The sequence below is a fragment of the Cynara cardunculus genome (assembly GCF_001531365.2).
Source record: "Cynara cardunculus var. scolymus isolate 2C chromosome LG 15, CcrdV1, whole genome shotgun sequence".
NCBI classification, from domain to species: domain Eukaryota; kingdom Viridiplantae; phylum Streptophyta; class Magnoliopsida; order Asterales; family Asteraceae; genus Cynara; species Cynara cardunculus.
In genome coordinates, this window is record NC_037542.1 from 8,201,905 (window position 1) to 8,220,454 (window position 18,550).

Genomic DNA, 18,550 nt, shown 5'->3' on the forward strand with positions numbered 1-18,550 from the left:
CATAACAACATGAAATATATACAATTATAATATGCTTGCATAAATATCAATACACATTTCATAAACCATATACAAGTAAGTCATTTCTTGCAACTTCAATAAAACAATACAAGAAACTCACTTGAGGTCCAATCCTAAGGTAATAACGTTCTCGCAAGACCAACCATCCAAAATTAACACCTAATTAATTATATAAATCAAAGCGTTAAACTCACATCTATTACCATATAATTCCTCTCCCCAATAACTTAAATAAGATTCTAAATGAAACCTCGAACTAATCCCAACGCCAAAATTAGACCAATGACAAAAACTCCATAAATAGTGAGTTACGCTACCAGGCTAGCGACTTAGGTCGCGCGGGCCTCATTCCATCCCCGTGAGCTGCCATGTGTCTAAGCTCACCGCTTTGTGCCTGACACGATTCCAATCATACAAATACGATTTGACAAAAAAATTGTAAGTTTTTTTTATTAACTTAGATATCCAACTCGCTATGTGAACCGAATTATTTCAAAACGACTTGGTGCTTTACAAATAGCATCACTACATTTATAAGAATCTTGTGACCAAGTCCATAATTTTATCTGAAATAATTAAATATGGAAAGGGTCAGCGTCAAAGGAAAGGGAAGTCAAAGGGAGTCCTATTGAATTGAAGATGACTAATTAACGGTGTTTAACCACGTCATATATATTTCATGTTCCTCCCTCCGATTCATAACCTCCCTCATTCCGGCTAACTTTGACCCGGCGTGAATTCTTATTGACTTCCTCTAAACTCTACGTATCCGATCACCGTTGCAAATCTACAACAACAATCGCAGATCGGATTCGATTATATCAACGGAAATCACATCAAATTACATCCCTCTTCATTGCAATGTGTTATGTTTGTGTGTGAATTTGAATGAAATATGGATTCGATGTCGATCCGTGTGCCCTATAAAAACTTCAAGCATGATGCTGATGACAATGCGGAGGTTGAAATGATGAAATTTGAAGAAGAAGCTAATCGACGCTTTGAATCCGATAATTCTAATATATTTTCTAATGGAAATGCCTCAAGTTCTTCTTCTCCGTCGCAAGGACCACCGATCAAGAACTGTAGCTTGATTACGTTGGTTTTGAGCTGTACCGTCGCTGCCGGTGTTCAATTTGGTTGGGCCTTGCAACTCTCGCTTCTTACTCCTTACATTCAGGTTTTTTCTTTTGCCTTTCCAGTTCTAACATTTTCGTTGGCAGTGTTGGTATTGAGTAGGTAGATGTATGTCAATGCATTTATTTGTGCGTCTTGAAGCTGCATGTCGTTGAGCAGGTGTGAATCTAGAGGTGATGATTCAGAGCTCTTTAAACCAACAAGCCGAGTCTTTCTTTCCCTCACGATACATTCTGGGGATTTGGGTTAGAATTTAGTTAAATATCTGAATTATATGGTACCTTATAGATGAAAATGGTTGTAAGTAGATGCCAACAGGAACCTGGGTGCCTGGTTTTTAAGCGAGAATGTAAAAACTTGGCATAGATTCTGGCTTAGCCAAAGTGACAGTGTACATAACAATACTAGTACAGAAGCGAACACAAGCACTTTTAGGAAAGCAACATGTTCCTGTTATTTTTTCACCGGTGTTCTAACATCAAATACAAGCACTTGTTGCATATCTTCCATGCTAAGGTGAGAAATGATGCCCTTTTATCTTGTGTGTGTTGAAAGTTGCACGCTTGGACCATACATCTGAAAAGCCTCAATTACACAGTAGAAAATTAGGATTCCTGAAGCCTATCCCAATGTGATGGTGATCTATGATGGTAAATTATTTGAAAATGTTGAATTTTCTCTAAGAGTTTGTTTGGAATGGCTCTATGAAGGATTGATTTCAGAGTATCACATTGAATATGTGTAACCAAAACCAAAAAGTTGAAATATATGTTTATTGAAGCAAGTTATTGATTTCGTACACATCCATGCTTTATATGTTTGTAGAGAGAACTAGATCATAAAGAATATCTTCATTCAAACAATGATGACTCAACATTAACATGTTACATAGATTTCTGGTAGAAGCATGAATGCCACGTTCACTAGTATGTACAAGGTGTATATGTATGCACTTTCGTGTGTATCAAGTGAGGTCTAAAAGTTTAAACTAATTATTCATCTTTGTTTAGAGATCCATTTTATTATTCGATGACTTGATATATGGAGGATCATGTTTTTACAAGTGAAGACAAACATTATGGAAAGTCATGTGAAATTTAAATAGAGTCTCTCATTTACAAGACGAAGGTGAGAAATGACTTGGTGTCATCATGGATAAAAAGGGTCTGGATTAATAAGGCTATCCTTTCCCTTTGTTTCTTATTTAAGTCTCAATTCTCAGATCATCTCACTTTCCATGCCATGGATGCTGTTAGCTTAGTATTTGGTTACAATGACAACTGAAACATAAAAACATTAACATTCTCCACTCTGAGACGGTTGCATAATTCTAACAGGCAAGTAAGTTCGCTTGCCATCCACTCTCCTTTCTGAGGTAAAAGCAACAACCTTTAACAAGTTTTTGGTCCATACCTGCAAATTGTTGCCTTATTGGTATGACTCACTCAACTAGTGCACAAGATATTTAGATACTAAATCAGCCTTTTGGAAGTGGTTCAGACATACCACGGAAGGTGAAGATATTGAGGAACAGGATATCAGCCACAAGGTAAGAGTAGGGTGGTTGAAATGGCAGCAAACTTCTGGAGTCTCATGTGATTGGAAAGTTCCATCGAAGCTCATGAACTTTATGGTACAGAAAGCTTGTACAAAAGATAGATGTGTCTTCTTTTGGGTATAATTGGTGCATGAACTTGTGCTTGTGTCCAGAGTAGTTGGAAGCCTTCTCAATTTTCATTTTAAAATATTTTGTGGCAAATTGATCAAATAGATACAAATCTGGTAGGAATGGTCCAACTGTCAATTGGATGTGAAGTTAAATTAATTCGTCTTAATATGTTAATGCGGAAAGTCCTATAATCTGGTAGGAATAGTCCAACTGTCAATTGGATGTGAAGTCCTACAATACATCTACACCTGTCAGTATATGCAGAAAGTATATGTATTTTTTCTGGATAGCTTCATCCATTTTGATTGTCAGCACTCATGTTAGCATGTCTTGTTTTTATTCTGGTTACTTTCTTGATATCTCTCCTTTTATTTGCGGTACAGACACTTGGAATTGGGCATGCATTCTCCTCGTTTATCTGGCTTTGTGGTCCTATTACAGGTCTTGTGGTAAGTTATATCTTTTCACTTACCTGAATATCATTTTAAAGTTCAGAATATGTAGTTTGTTTTGTTGACGTGGTTGGTGTACAAACAGCAACACTTGCTTGCTTCTGTATTGCAGTAAATATAACTAGTTTACAACTCTTTTCCTCTCTGCACTCTTTTTATCTCATTACCAGTTTCTCAACCTCAAGGTTCTGAATTCTCATTTAACTTAGGTATAGCTCTTTCATGGATAGTAACATAACTTATACCTGAGCTCTTTTAAGGATAGAAACATACGTGAAGAAGTTGCATAATGTAAGTGGAGTGCCTGCTTGAGAACTGAGAAGTGCTGGAAAAAGAAGGAAAAGAGGGAGTGAGGTAATGGAATCTGTCGCTCATAAATTATTGAATGAGAATCTCTTGCAACAATTTTCAGTTCAATCTGATTTTTGGCTAAACTAGTAAAGATGCAGTATCATCTCCGTATACTGTCGTTGGAAACACATGATCATTCATTTTACATTAATATAATGCGGGCTTTTAGGTATTTTGTTGTTGGATCGCTTTTAACAATAAAAGTGGAAACTTGCTTCTTGATATAGTTGAAATGTGGGTAAATAGGAATAAGGGGATGCAAAAAAGATAGCTATGTACGTTTTAAGATATTCATGAAATTTTAGTTACCCTACAGAAGAGATGGTATCACAGCCTTTGGACAGCATTAAAATGGCTCATTTTTGCCTTGGAGGGTGAAATTTTGAACTATGTAAACACGCACTCAGCTTGCATAACCATGAAGGTTATTTGTACTGATCCTTCCCTGATGTCACAGTAATGACCCTGCTTTTGGTGGCTCTTTAGCATTACTCCTTTTTGCCTTATGAAGCGAAGCTCTGAATCATGGAAACAACCACTTTGCGTGCTTAATCAGAAAGGTTTTTTGCTTTGCACCTTGCCAGACATCACAACATTCGAAATTTAGTACCTTTATTAGAAATTGAGGGTTCCTTGAGCTTTCGAAATGCACTAATTCGACTCTTATTGCCTTGGCTATCACAAAGGTATCACAAATTGAGTATTGGGATAATTCAAATGATAAACTGAAATTTTGAAGTCTGTTAAATCGACTTCTCTCTCACCCAAATTCAAAGTTTCATATATTTATATGAGAGATTGACAGTTACAGGTTAGGTAGGCGGTTTATTGATAACTGCAAAGCAGTAACCACTTGCGGATAAGATTGAACACAGATCAAAAGGCAATACAGAAGGAAGGGTTGAACCTGTAGTGTAGGCATGGGTGGCACGTGCCACCGTATTATTTCGCCTCCGAAGGGTAAAATTTTTGGGTTTGTTAACGGTGCTACCGTATTTTTCCTTGCAATTCTAACAGTGCAACTAAAACCCAAACAAAATAAAGCCCAAATAAAATGCAAAAGCCCAATTAATATCTCCAAATTACAAAACTGTAAAGCCCAAACAAAATAGATTAATCAATAAGGATAAGTAAGTCCAAATAAAATCTAATGGTCCAGTGGACTGCAGTCTGCTTAAAGTCCTAAGGAGTAAGGCCTAATTCCTAAAGCCCCAAATCGATCACCTGTGCGACCGTGCGTGAGCGACTCGACGACGAAGGCTCTTGAGCGAGTGAGAGCTTGAGGCGTGAGCGACATTGCGACAAGCCGACAACCAAGCGGGGACCCAGGGACAGCTTCGCAGCGAGAACGAGAAGAGAATCAAATCGATTCATTTTGGAACTCGCCACTCGGTACTAGAGATGGCCAAACGTAACCGGCCCGGCCCGTAACTGACGGAGGCCGGAAACCGAGCCCGGCTCAAGACCGTAACCGACCGGGACCGGTGGTAACCGGTTATGGACCGGCGGTTACGAACCGGTTATTGTTTTTTAGAAAATCTTGGACCGGAACCGGTTACGAAACCGGTTATGGGCCCGGCCTGGCCCGGCCCGGCCCGGCCCGGTCAACGCAAAAAGTCAAAACGTATTTATAAAGTGTATTVTTAAATGTATATAACAAAACGTATTTATAAAATTAAACGTATATAACAAAACGTATTTATAAAATTAAACCGTATTTATAAAGTGTATTCTTAAATGTATATAACAAAACGTATTTATAAAATTAAACTTATATAACAAAACGTATTTATAAAATTAAACGTGTATATATAATATATAACAAAACGTATTTATAATAAAACATATTTATAATAAAACATATTAAAAATAACATATTTCAAAGATATTAATAACATATTATAAATTTATTAATTACCAAAAAAATAAAAATAAATAAAAAAAATATATTTTTTTTCAAAGGACCGGCCGTACCCGGTTATGGGACCGGAACCGGGACCGGCCGGCTTAACCGGTTATGGGAAAGCTTGACCGGTTATAGAGTTTTTCATCGGGACTGGGACCGGAACGGGGACCGGTTATAGAGGGACCGGTTATGAGCGGTTTTTGTCGCGATTAGGACCGGCCGTAACCGGTTAAGGCCCGGCCCGGGACCGATTTTTGGCCATCTCTACTCGGTACTGACTCTGTGACTCAGACTCAGTCACTTATCCGATTTAGGTATACAAATTGATTATTCTGTTTAATGTTTGGGTATATATTGACAGTTTTCAAAAGATAAGACGTATCGGATACAAGTTTAGAAATTGATTATCGATACTATAAAAATCATATTTTTTATAATTATTTTTAAATAATATTATATTATATTTATTATATGATGCCACCTTATAAAAAAAAAAAAAAAAAATCTGGTCCTTCCAAGCAGAAACTTCTGAAGAAGGCTCAAGGGCTTCTGAAGAGAAGTCAGAGGCGGCTCCTGAATGAGAACTTAGAGGCTTATGGATGAGAACTTAGAGGCTTCTAAGTTGGTCTTCAAAGACTTTCTGAACTAAGTTAAGAAGGCTTCTTGCCTTCTGAAATTCACAGCATAATTCAGAAACTCAAATTTCGCAGGCACTTCTCTATAAAATCCGTAGAGGCTAAAAATCAGAGTAGAAATCATAGAGTCAACTACTGTGGCTTTGCACGTGACTGCTACTTTATGTCAATCTTGGTTTATCCCTACCTCTCCCATCATCCTCCCCTTTGTACAAGCCTCCTATTTTTACTGATGCACCTGAATGTCTACCAAACCATCTGAAGTGGTGTTACCTCAGCTTCTTCTTGAGCCAGTGCCTCACCTTGAAAAGTCAAAACAATGGCAGGAAGATTTAGGAACCAAAAATACTGTAGAAACATCGTGGTTCATGTTGAGCATTGGAAAAGAAAGGTTCCATGGTGCACTTTTTTGTTTTGTTTTTTCTATGTAAATTTGGTGAAAGTTATCATCTTAGAGGAATCTCTCATGTTTTCTGGTTGTGTGGATAGGTCTGGTGGTCACAGAAGTTTTGTGATTAGCCTTGTGTGATTCTGTCTTTCAGGTTCAACCTTGTGTTGGTATTTGGAGTGACAAATGCTCTTCGAAATTTGGCAGAAGAAGACCATTTATTTTGCTTGGATCTCTCATGATATCACTTGCTGTGAGCATTACATCACAAAAATCATGTTTCTAGCTTTTCTTAATTACTGTGTTTTATCTGGCTAAACTAGGTGTTGCACTTTAGGTGATAATTATCGGGTTTTCTGCAGACATTGGATACTTGATTGGAGATACGAAAGAACACTGCAGGTTCCTGCCTGCTTCTTTATATCCTCCTTGATATTTTGATAAGTATAATTTGAACAACTCAGTTATATATTGCAGCACGTTCAAAGGTACACGGACAAGGGCCGCTTTTGTGTTCATCTTAGGATTTTGGATGCTTGACCTTGCTAATAACACTGTTCAGGCAAGTATTTTTAGATTTACTTTTTGCATTAACGGGTTTGTAACCATCGCATGCACGTCCAAGTAATTATTTACTAACTGTAGGGCCCTGCCAGAGCTCTTCTGGCTGATTTAGCAGGTGATACGCAAACTCCTCTTTGTGAGATTTGATGATTTGGTAGTTCTATTTGTACCTTCTGTCGAGTACTTGGAACATGATGATGATGCTTATGTCTTCAAAAATGCTAGTATTTAAAATTGTTGTGTAGGCCCTGATCAGAGAAACTCAGCAAATGCTATATTTTGCTCATGGATGGCAATAGGAAACATTTTAGGATTTTCATCTGGTTCTAGTGGAAAGTGGCACAGGTAACACATCTACATATCATTATGGAATATGGTATATTGTCTACCTATTATTCTATCTATAGTGTCTATAAATAGGCATACTAAAGACTTGGTACTTTATTAATCAAGGTCATGCTTCTACCAATAAAATTGAACGTTTTCCTTGAGCAGACGTTTGTATGTCAACTCAAATATTCTTTGTTTCTATATCTTTTGTCCTTCTTGACCTCTTAGATTTATAATACAATCATTTGGACACTTCCCATGTGCAGATGGTTTCCTTTCTTGACAAATAGAGCTTGTTGTGAGGCATGTGGAAATTTGAAGGCAGCCTTTTTAGTTGCAGTGGTGAGTTTTGAATAACGTCATGTATATATCTGAATAATAGTTGACACATCTTTTAGCTAGAAACCACATCATGTTTCACCTTTTGTATGATTCTTAAGTTACATTGTGAAATCATCTGGCAATATTCTTAGCTTTTGATAATTTTTTACGAATTTTTACAACAAGGTGCCAAATTCATTAAGCATCCCGAAAAAACTTATGCTTGTGGCTGCCACTATGTTGTTAATTTTGGAATTGATTTTTTCTGCTTACTGAACATTAAAATTGGTGATTCTGTTGGTGTTATCAGGTGTTCTAGAAACATAATCTTGTGATCTTGCTAAATATATATCTTTCCACCAGCTACAGTATCTCCTATCTACTCAATTGTCAGTATCTGTGATTTTGGTGTTTGCTTCTAGTTTGGCTGAGTTGGAAATTTAGGGGTTGAACATCTAAAATGTAATCATAGAGAAATAAAGCCTTTTAATTATCGTTATATTACACTCCATGTTCCTTTCTACTTGATTTTAGCTCAGACTGTCCTGCTGTTTATTATTCTTTTAGTTAACTATGTAATATGAGAACTTCTGTTGGTGTTTTCACAGCTTTTTCTTACTTTTTGCACAATGGTGACACTCTACTTTGCAAAGGAGGTTCCATTAGTGCCAAAGCAGCATCTCAGGTTATCAGATGCTGCTCCTCTTCTAGGCGGTACTCAGCAGCATGTTCTTGACCACTCAGAATCAAAACCTCGGAAAAATGCTGTTGATCACAAAGTGGGTGTCATGTCTGAGAGTGTTTTTGAGATGGATAATAGTGTGAGGAATGAAGACTTAATACTTAAGGAAGAACAAGTCGAGAGTTTTAGTGAAAGTCCTGGAGCGGTCCTGGTTAACTTGTTGACCAGCTTAAGGCATTTGCCAGTAGGGATGCATTCAGTGCTTGCCGTAATGGCTCTTACATGGGTGAGTTCAATGGATGTAAGCTAGGTTCTGTTTGTGGCTTTATCAACTATGACTTTTTGGACTTCTATTTACGTTTACCTTTCGCTTGTGCAGTTGTCCTGGTTTCCCTTTTTTCTTTTTGATACAGATTGGATGGGTAGAGAGGTTTATCACGGGGACCCAAAGGGGGATGCTGCTGAAATCAGTGCTTATGATGATGGTGTCAGAGAAGGTGCATTTGGTTTGCTATTGAATTCAGTAAGAACTCAAAATTGAGCACCAATATTACATTTTCTTGATAATCAATAATGACTTTTTTATTCAGAGGGTCCAACTTCTCACCATTGAATCATTCGTTTTGTAGTAAAGTTCTCTTCTGGGGATTATAAGACATTAGTTAATCCTTTTGTAGGCACGTATTTTTGGCAACTTCTAATTTCTTTTACCCTTAATATAACTGGATGAAGTAAAATTATGTGAAGATAGATTGTGCTTGCAAAGTCTTTTAAGATTGCGTTCATTGGCTTACTTTTTTCTTTTTTCCCATTTATCATTTCTCACTATAGTTATTCAATTTCTCTTGGGACAGGTTGTTCTTGGTATCAGTTCCTTCTTCATTGAACCAATGTGTCAGTGGATAGGTTCAAAATTCGTGTGGGCAGTAAGCAATTTTATTGTGTTTGCCTGCATGGCGGGCACTGCCATCATTACCTTAATCTCTCTTGAAGAATCTCGAGGAATTGACAATGCTCTAGGAGGAAATGAGGCCATCAAGACTGCTTCCTTGGTTGTTTTTGCCATTTTGGGCCTTCCTCTTGCTGTAAGTATCACTGTATCAAGAATCCTCTTCAACTCATTGATTTGCATTTTTACTGTGATTCTGCTTTACAAGCTTCTGACATGCATCCATGCGTATTTGTTGCAGATAACTTACAGTGTTCCCTTCTCTGTCACGGCAGATTTAACTGCTGATACAGGAGGTGGCCAAGGTTTGTATTTACTCTATAGATTCTATTCTCTTATCTAGTACTAATGAGGCTTTATTCGTGCTTCTGACGTTTTCTCTGTTTTATCATCCTGCGCAGGATTGGCAATTGGAGTTTTGAATCTTGCAATCGTAGTACCGCAGGTAAATCAGTTTTATCCAGTTATTTTTGCTAAAGATACTAAACTAATATTACCTTTATATGACGACTGAGAGGCATTCACTCAAATTTCTAGCCTATGAATATAAGTTTCTTGTCATACGGAAATGTTCAAATTTGCACCAGAAACTCATCAAGGTCTTGCCTTTGGTCACTACTTTCATTTCGAATAAGAAAGATACACCTTCTTCTTTGTCTTGTCCAAAATAGAAAGTACTTTTCTTTTAAACGGGGAAAGTTCTACCGATCTTGGACCATCATAATACTCTCATTTTACATGAACACGCACAGCTAACCCACAATCACTTAAATTTCTTGATCATTTACTTGGGTTATATTTGGAAGCATCACTTGTTTAGCAAAAATGCTCCCATATTATCACATCACTATATCCTTTTTGATGAAAATGAATGGTACGAGTTTCTTGGTGTAATTTCTGACATGACAATTTGCGGTATTCTGATCACCCTATTGTTTTGGGTAGTATAAATTAGGGGAACCAATTTCACCTTTGAGTATCACCCCTGCCTCCCTAAAATGAAATTTATTGTTTAAATTTTTGAGAGGAACCACCTCTGCCCCGTTATTGAATGTCTGGTTCAAATAAGGAGGATAAATAGATTTATATTTATGAGCAACCTATGGATTTAGTAGTTAGTTGTTCGGGGCATCTAGAAGTAGCTGTGGAAATTTAAGTACCTAGGAGAATGTAGGTTCCATTTTCCTTGTATCTCCATTTTCCATCATGTGGGTGTCAATTTCATCTCAACATTAAATAATCGGAACCCACAATCACATATCAATCATCTTGACATATGGCAACTTATAATCTATGATACAAGTGTAAACATTTTTGGTCATAATATCTAACGTTTCGTTTTTTATAATCTAAAGATGATTGTGTCACTTGGTGCGGGACCATGGGATGCATTATTTGGTGGAGGGAACGTACCAGCATTTGTTCTTGCTTCTTTAAGTGCCCTCGCTGCTGGCATTATCGCAACTATAAAGCTTCCAACTCCAAGCAATTCCTACAAACCAACAGGTTTCCATTTTGGATGACCAATTTCCCTCCCTCAGCAAGACAACCCTACCAACTTGTACATAATAACTACAACTGGCACTACACAAGTCCCATGAAACTACTACACATGTTTTTCCCAATAGTTAGCTCCAGATTTGATGTTCAAATCCTTCAATCTGTACCTTAATACCAGAAAATGCTAATGGTATAGCTTTAGGATAGCCGGTGAATATCTTTGTTTCCTTTTCTTGTTACATCTAAAGTAAACCCATACCCATATATATCTTCATATTTTCTTTTATAACTTAGTGATCTTTTTTTCAAGAGCTAGAAACCATGGTAAATTTTGCTAACAGCATGGAATTTAAACTTAGGGACTGCTTACCAACACAAATTGGGTAAGTGAGGCTTTGATCCCTACCGGGACAACATCATGGCGAGAGACCATCTGGGTCAGAGGGTATGGGTAAATAACATTATTTTTACTAGGTCAGCACCAGTTACCCCTGTAAGAAGTGGCAAGTGTTTAGTGAACGACCCCTTAATTACGAATATTTTAAATCAATGAAACCTTAGAAAATGTTGTTTTAGGGCAGTCTCTTGTGTAGAGCAGTAATTGACAACACCTCACCTGGTGCAGTGAAAGTGAAGTCTTTCTACTGGATTTAGTCCAGTCACAATAATACGTCTGCCTCCCTAGCTGTTCAGTGGTTGAGGCCCTATTTTCTGTATAATCTATGGTTAACAGAATCACACAAAATCTTCACACTGCAGCTAACAGCAGCACCTGAGATTGAGTTTTTTAATGGACCATTTTGTTGCTTGTGTTGGTGTTAATCTGGAGTTTATATATAGAAGTATTATAAATGTATGCATGGATTTTTTTAATGTAAACGAATGTAATTTATTCAGACATGAGGGTGATCAATCGTAATTAGGGTAGACCTTAAGGGTGGGTTTGTGTCATTTTGTGAACAATTTGACCAAGTTGCTATTGGAGTTGCTGGTATTGCTTATAGTTTCTAGAATCTACTGGACTTATCCATGAATGTCACGTCACAGATCTTGTCCCTTAGTTTTTACCAAAACCATTCATGTTTTCCATTTCACGGGTAATTCTTGGAGTACAAAGTTATGCACCACGCAATGCTTTGGTCATGTTGACCAGTCACACCAACATGTTGTATCAAATGTGATATTGTATCAAGTATCATGGCTAAGAGAGACCTTATAAATCGGATGTAAATGTGAATCTTGTGATATGATGCAAGATATTGAAAATTAATTAGGCAATGAAATTATTATTTGATTGTTGAAATTGTGAGAATCCAAACAAACAACCCCATTAGATTGTTTTGAGGTCCCAATATTTCCTTATCCCTAGGAAACGAAGACAAAATAAGAAAGCAACGAGAGTGAGATTTAGAGACATCTCGGACCTCAATATAATGATGATAGTAGCTAGAAAACACCCAGTTCCCGTTTTTGATCATGACACGTTCGTTTCCTTACATCATTTGACGAATTGGAAACACTTTGTACCGTAGAATTCTTGTTTGATTGTGTTTACCGACATATTAAGAATAAAGTGATATGGTAAGTAAGGGTAGGGGGTTGTATTAGGTTAGATGTTGTATGAAAGAAAGAGAAAGAAAGGAAAAAAAAAGGAAAGAGAAAGGAATACAATGAACCCAAGAAAAAAAGATGAAAGAAGAAATGAGGTGATGGGGAGAGGAGATGGCAAGTAGCCAGAAAGGTTCCAAAATGGACAGAGTTAGAGATGGCCTACCTTCATCTTCATTACAACAAAAATAAAAAATAAAAAATAAAAAAAACATTTCCCTTTTTTCTTTATTTTCAATGACACGTTGCAGATATCAAGTGGTTCATAAGTCACCATCTCATTACAACAAAACACTGACGTCAACCAACGATACCCACATGGGAATCAGTTTTCTTTTTCTTTTTCTTTTTTCTTTTTTTCTTTTTAACCATATATCTATCGAATCAAATAAATAACTGTTTGTTAGAGGAATGACTTAACAGTACAAACAGCTTAATCCCCAAAAGACATACTTCCCCGGCCACACGTGAACCCTTGTATGTTTGTATATATGAATATCTTAACCATCTAATTACACTCTTAGGAGCAGAAGATGCAAGTTTAATGCAATACAAAGCTTAAATTGAGAACGATGAATCGAAAGAAAATACGATTGAGGAGGATGTATGCAAACCTTGAGATTGGGGGTTGTTTTATAGTGGGAGATCGATGTTTCAAATATCTTCAACGATTATATGCAAAGCATACTTTTGGTAAATAAGAGGATGAGGGATTAATTTAAATCCTATAGTCCAATTTTCTTAAGAGGATTAAATCTTTTACCTTTCAATGACACATTCAAGGAAAAATATAACATCTGGTGCCAAAGTTACTGAATGGATAAGTCGTCAATCCCTGAAACAGTTCCATTGCATGTGTTTCAACAGTTCCATTGCATGTGTTTCGGATAGAAGTTTTGTAAGATATCCTTTTGTTGTTGTATTTATTTTAAATAGTTAATCCATTTTGCTACACTGTTTAACGTTATACTAATTTTGCGACAAATATAATCAATGTAACTTCTGATTTATAAAGAACATATATCGAATCAATGATATTCAACATGTTAATTTTCAATAATTTATTATTTATCGGTAAATGCTACATTTTCTCATTGGATTACTTACCGACCATTTGGTATTTTAAAAACAAATCTCTTTTTATATTTACCCATTCAATGCTAAATTCAAAACATTTTTTATTATAAATATTAACAAAAAGAATCTTGAAATAAAATTTTATAAATGAAGACATGTTTATTTAATACAAATTAAAAATTACTTTATTGGAATGGTCTTTACCAATACAACAGAAGCATGGCCATGGGAGCATATGCCTCTTCATTTCTTTCTTTTTTAATACCCTTTTTATTGTATTTGTATTTAAAAAATTACAGAATATTATATCGTTTGTTCCCTTTGAGTTTATGGTTATATGAATCTTTATGGGTTGTTTGGCAGTTGTTGAATGATTTGGTACATAATGGTTAAGTGTTGAATGAAATAATATTGTTTGGAGTAAATTAGAGATTTCATCAAAAGAAATTTTATAGATTTCGGTTTTATTATATAAAATAACGTTCATTTCATATGTAATGATACATTATACTTCGATTTGTTTGAATGGTTATATTGATTCAGATTGATGTAGAAAATTTTAAATTGAAAGAACAAATATAAATAACACAAAACCGTGTCACTTTTTACATATCAGATAAATAAAAATCAGTACTCGTCCGTTCTTTATTTTATTAACGAATCCTATAAAAATATTTTTAAAATATAAATAACAATAGAACATGGATCCACCCCATTCCAATGGTGTAACGTAATCCCAATCAATAAAGTCATGTGTGGAGATAGGGACATCTTGACTTGTAGCCATTAATTCTAATGAAACCATACCCCACCATTCTCACCGTAACAAGATATGTGGAACCCGCTATTCTTTTTTTTAGGTATATCTTATTTCTAACATTTCTTCGATACACACATATACCAAATAGGTGAAAGCTCGTTATCGGTCTATTAACACATCTCGTATGACTTGATCACAAGTGTTCTGAGCATTTCATACATAATCTGTAATCAATTGTGATGTACGACAAGACAGGTCATACATTTTCCATATAATGGAAGCTATCTCTATTAAAAATTTATTGTAAAAAAACTGATGGTCTATATTCTTTTAGAATAACCAAAACCGTGTTCGGTTTAAATTTCATACCATTATTAAGTGAAGTATTGAGAATATATCAGTGGTTTCTTTTCTGTAAAAAAATTACCAGTCTATATTCTTTTATAATCTTGAGTCAATTGACTTTGATCTGTTTATAAAGTTGTTGCGTTTTTAAAAAAGCTAAAACTTTAAGGGAAAAAATGATCTGGTTTTAATTTTTTTTCTTTAAAAATGATTGGCCAATGTTTAAAATAAGTGGATATATAAAGCAAGAAAGATCAAGATTATTGAAGAATTAGAGATATATATGAAAAAGTCCCCAAATTCCAAATCCATCATACTCATGATCATGCATGTATGTATGGATGTTGGATGGTGATGTATGAACCCCACATCTTTCTTTCACTAAATCTTGCAATACATAATAATTATAAACCTTTAAAAACCCTTTTGGTGAATCTCAAATCTTGCATGAAAAGTAGACTTGTGCACATCAAGATACCATATTAACTATTGGAGGTTAGTACCAACTGACCCCTCATCCATGCCTTTCATCAACACTATGTTTCATTCATTTTCATGATTTCCAAAAAAAAATGCATATTTTGTTGGTTTTATCTGAACCATGAATTTCAGATATTCTATTTAACATAGCGTATATATGTTTATTCTATACAAGCATTCAACATTTTTATTCTAATATATGAATAGAAGTCTACTAAGAGCGTTTGGATTTTGGAACGTACACTCATTAAAACAGTGTTTGAATTAATAAATTAACATTTTTATAATTACCGCTAATAGTTTATAACCTTCAAGACATCCACATGTATTTACACATACGTATGTGTGTGTGTGTATATATATATATATATATATAGAGAGAGAGAGAGAGAGAGAGAGAGAGAACGTTTGGTTCAAATACTAACCAATTTTTTTGTGTTAACTATGTTAACCAAACTCAACCAATCATATTCCATCTTTTCTTTTGGTTCAAATGTAACTCATATATTAAATATAAAGGTATTTAAGTAATTTATCATTTTATGTAACTCCCAAATAATTAATCGGGAGTTACAAATTTGAAAATATCACAATTGATCATGATGCAATATTGACATTGAGGTTTCATACGTGTTCTTGTTCTATAATTCACATTTATTTTAATCGACAGTTCTCATCTTTGACATATGAACACATCAGAAATCACACAGCCTTAGATGTCGTGATTCATAAGTGTTCATGTATATTCAAGTCACTAGATGCTCATATGAATACATACACACACAGACATGTGAAAACATGTGAACACGTATGAAAACACATAACCCTAGATGTCTTGGTTCATAGGTGTTCATGTACATACAGAAGATGTTCATACAGTTCACATGTTGTTCATATGTCTAATTTTTTTTGTTTGATGTGGTTTGAAGATATACACAAGTTGTTCATATGTCTGACAACTCGTCTATCAAAGATAGATTACTTTTACCTAAATACCCTTTGATATTTTGTTCACATATGTTAATTGAAAATATTTAAATCACAACCGTTTATTATTCAAATTAACGGTCAAGTTCGGTTAACAAAGTTAACACGATAATCTTGGTTAGCATTTGAACCAACCCCTATATATATATATATATATATGGTTTTGCAAGAAAATTAGGAGAGTTTAGTTATAAGATATGTAGATATTGTGACATGGGTTTTAGTATTTTGTACACTTATTATGATAAATATTGTTATGTTTTAATGCAAGTGTTATGTGAGATATATATATATATATATATATATATATATTTGTTGTGAAGTTGGAAGGTAGCAATTGGAAAGCAATTTTGAGGGGGTAACAAAGACAAAACATACTTGTTTGGTAGGGTTTTAGAAAGAGGATAACCTAATTGGGTTTTTCCCAATGTGTAAACACACAACTCTACTTGTCTTTCTCCCTCCCAATAAAAGGAAACACATATTATGTATTTATGTACTTTTTTTTATTATTTTTTTGAATGAAATGATGATTGTAATTGTGTTAAATGACATCATATGCACTTCTAACCGTTGCTAACGCTCCAATTTTAGTATTATAGAAATGAAAATCGTTATGAAACAAGTAGCTTACAACTAACAAACAAATACGTAGTTTATAAAACATCATCCATCTCCCTAAAACGATCCACAACCTGCAGGCTAACTATTACTGCAGGCTGTAGTTAAATTTTATTTCGACCCGTTTTCTTCATGTATGAAAATGGCATCTTTTCGTTTACAAATAATGCATGTGGTCAGTTGGGGTTTAATTGTCTAAATGATCGAGATGTTTCTAACGTCTCTGTTGAACTGTTAAAGGTACGTCAATCAATCGCTACGCTATGATTCATGGATTTTTTTTAGAAGTTACAATAAAATAAAAAAGAAATGGAAAAAAGAGGATGGTGATGAATTGCATGATAGGTGTTGGTGGATCAGGTAGCAATGCCTGCCCCTCTTATCACCATCCCCTGGATTCCTGCCTTCTCTTTCCCTAGAAACTAACCATACTCATTTAATATATCTTTACATAAATTAATTTATTTTAAATATTTTATATCAATTAAACTATTTTTTTCAGTTTTCTAATTAAAAAATATATATTATTCTCTTCGTATTTAATATTTAACAACTAATCAAATATTTTTGTTAAATAATATAATGGAAGAAAATCAAGATAAAATTTCATGTCATTGTTATGTATAAAATAAATAGTTAAATAATAAACAATTCAAAATATAAAATAACACCTACAAATCCACAAGTTTTAAGTAACCCAATTCATTTCTTACACTCTCCCTCCATCTACCAAAGCCTCTAAAGTGTCTATTTATTATTATTATATATATATATATATATATATATAGGGTTAGGTTTACGTGACACTAAAGGTTTTTCATGAAACCCGTAAGACCAATTTATGTTCATTAATCAATTTTATAAGCTAATGATCTAATGGTCTAAAGTTGCACGGTGGTAATTCTGTGATTATTGAGAAGTCTCGTGGCAATTTTGTGATTATGAATGTTCAGATTGTAGATCTAATCCAAGGATTAAGAATTAGTCTTACGAGTTTCACGAAAAAACTTTGGTTCTCACATGACCCCAACACATACTCTCTCTCTATATATATATATATGAAATGGTATATACTTAACCACTTGAAAGAAATATAAAATTTTCACATGTTCTATGATCATGTAGCAAAGGAATCAGCCCCAAATATAATAGTAGCCTATTTGCATGCCCATTTGATGCTTTCTTTGAATAGAGGTAATTATATATGTAGGTTCAGGTTTATTTTAAACTCGTAAAAAGTTTAAGAACTAACCCTACAAGAAACAGAGGAAACAACGGCGGTTAAATACATAGCTGAAAATCAAATCTCTAGCAAATCCATAGTAAATAAGTCGTAACTAATCAGTTGGTCGTAAAAATATTTTGCCACGGATTTAGCAAGGGGTCTTTAATATTAGCGACAGAAGAGCCCATAGGAAAAAGGTGGTTTATCTTTTATTATTTTCCTATTTTCAAATAGACTGAAAAAAGATGAATTTGCTACGAATTAGTTAGAGAAAAAGAATTGCAACAGATTAGTTAGAGAAAAAGAATTACTACAAATCAGCTAGGGAATGTTTACTACGGATTAGCAAGTGAACGAATTTGCTACGGATTAGTTAGGGAATGAATTTGTTACAGATTATCTGGGGAATGTATTTGTTAGGATTAACTGGGGAACGTAATAACTATTGATTAGCTAAGGAACGTATTTGCTAGGCTTTGGTTAGGGAACATATTCGTTGCAAATTAACTATTGATTGCATAGTTTTCTCCATTTGCGGCCCT

The 18,550-nt window shown here is 34.8% G+C and overlaps 1 protein-coding gene across 2 annotated transcripts; it reads left to right on the forward strand.

Moving 5' to 3' along the window:
* Positions 1-718: 718 nt before the first annotated feature.
* On the forward strand, positions 719-11,166 carry LOC112527386 (sucrose transport protein SUC3-like). 2 transcript variants are annotated; one of them, XM_025137998.1, is made up of 14 exons: positions 719-1,201; positions 3,211-3,276; positions 6,714-6,812; positions 6,897-6,961; positions 7,037-7,121; positions 7,205-7,238; positions 7,369-7,468; positions 7,720-7,795; positions 8,383-8,742; positions 8,836-8,979; positions 9,311-9,541; positions 9,647-9,710; positions 9,807-9,850; positions 10,761-11,166. In XM_025137998.1, the coding sequence occupies exons 1-14, from the start codon at positions 917-919 to the stop codon at positions 10,926-10,928; spliced, it is 1,821 nt and encodes a 606-aa protein (XP_024993766.1). In that variant the 5' UTR covers positions 719-916; the 3' UTR covers positions 10,929-11,166. The 2 variants fall into 2 exon arrangements, with proteins under 2 accessions (XP_024993766.1, XP_024993767.1); XM_025137999.1 differs by lacking the exons at positions 719-1,201; positions 3,211-3,276 and having other exon boundaries at positions 6,721-6,812; positions 6,922-6,961.
* Positions 11,167-18,550: the final 7,384 nt, after the last annotated feature.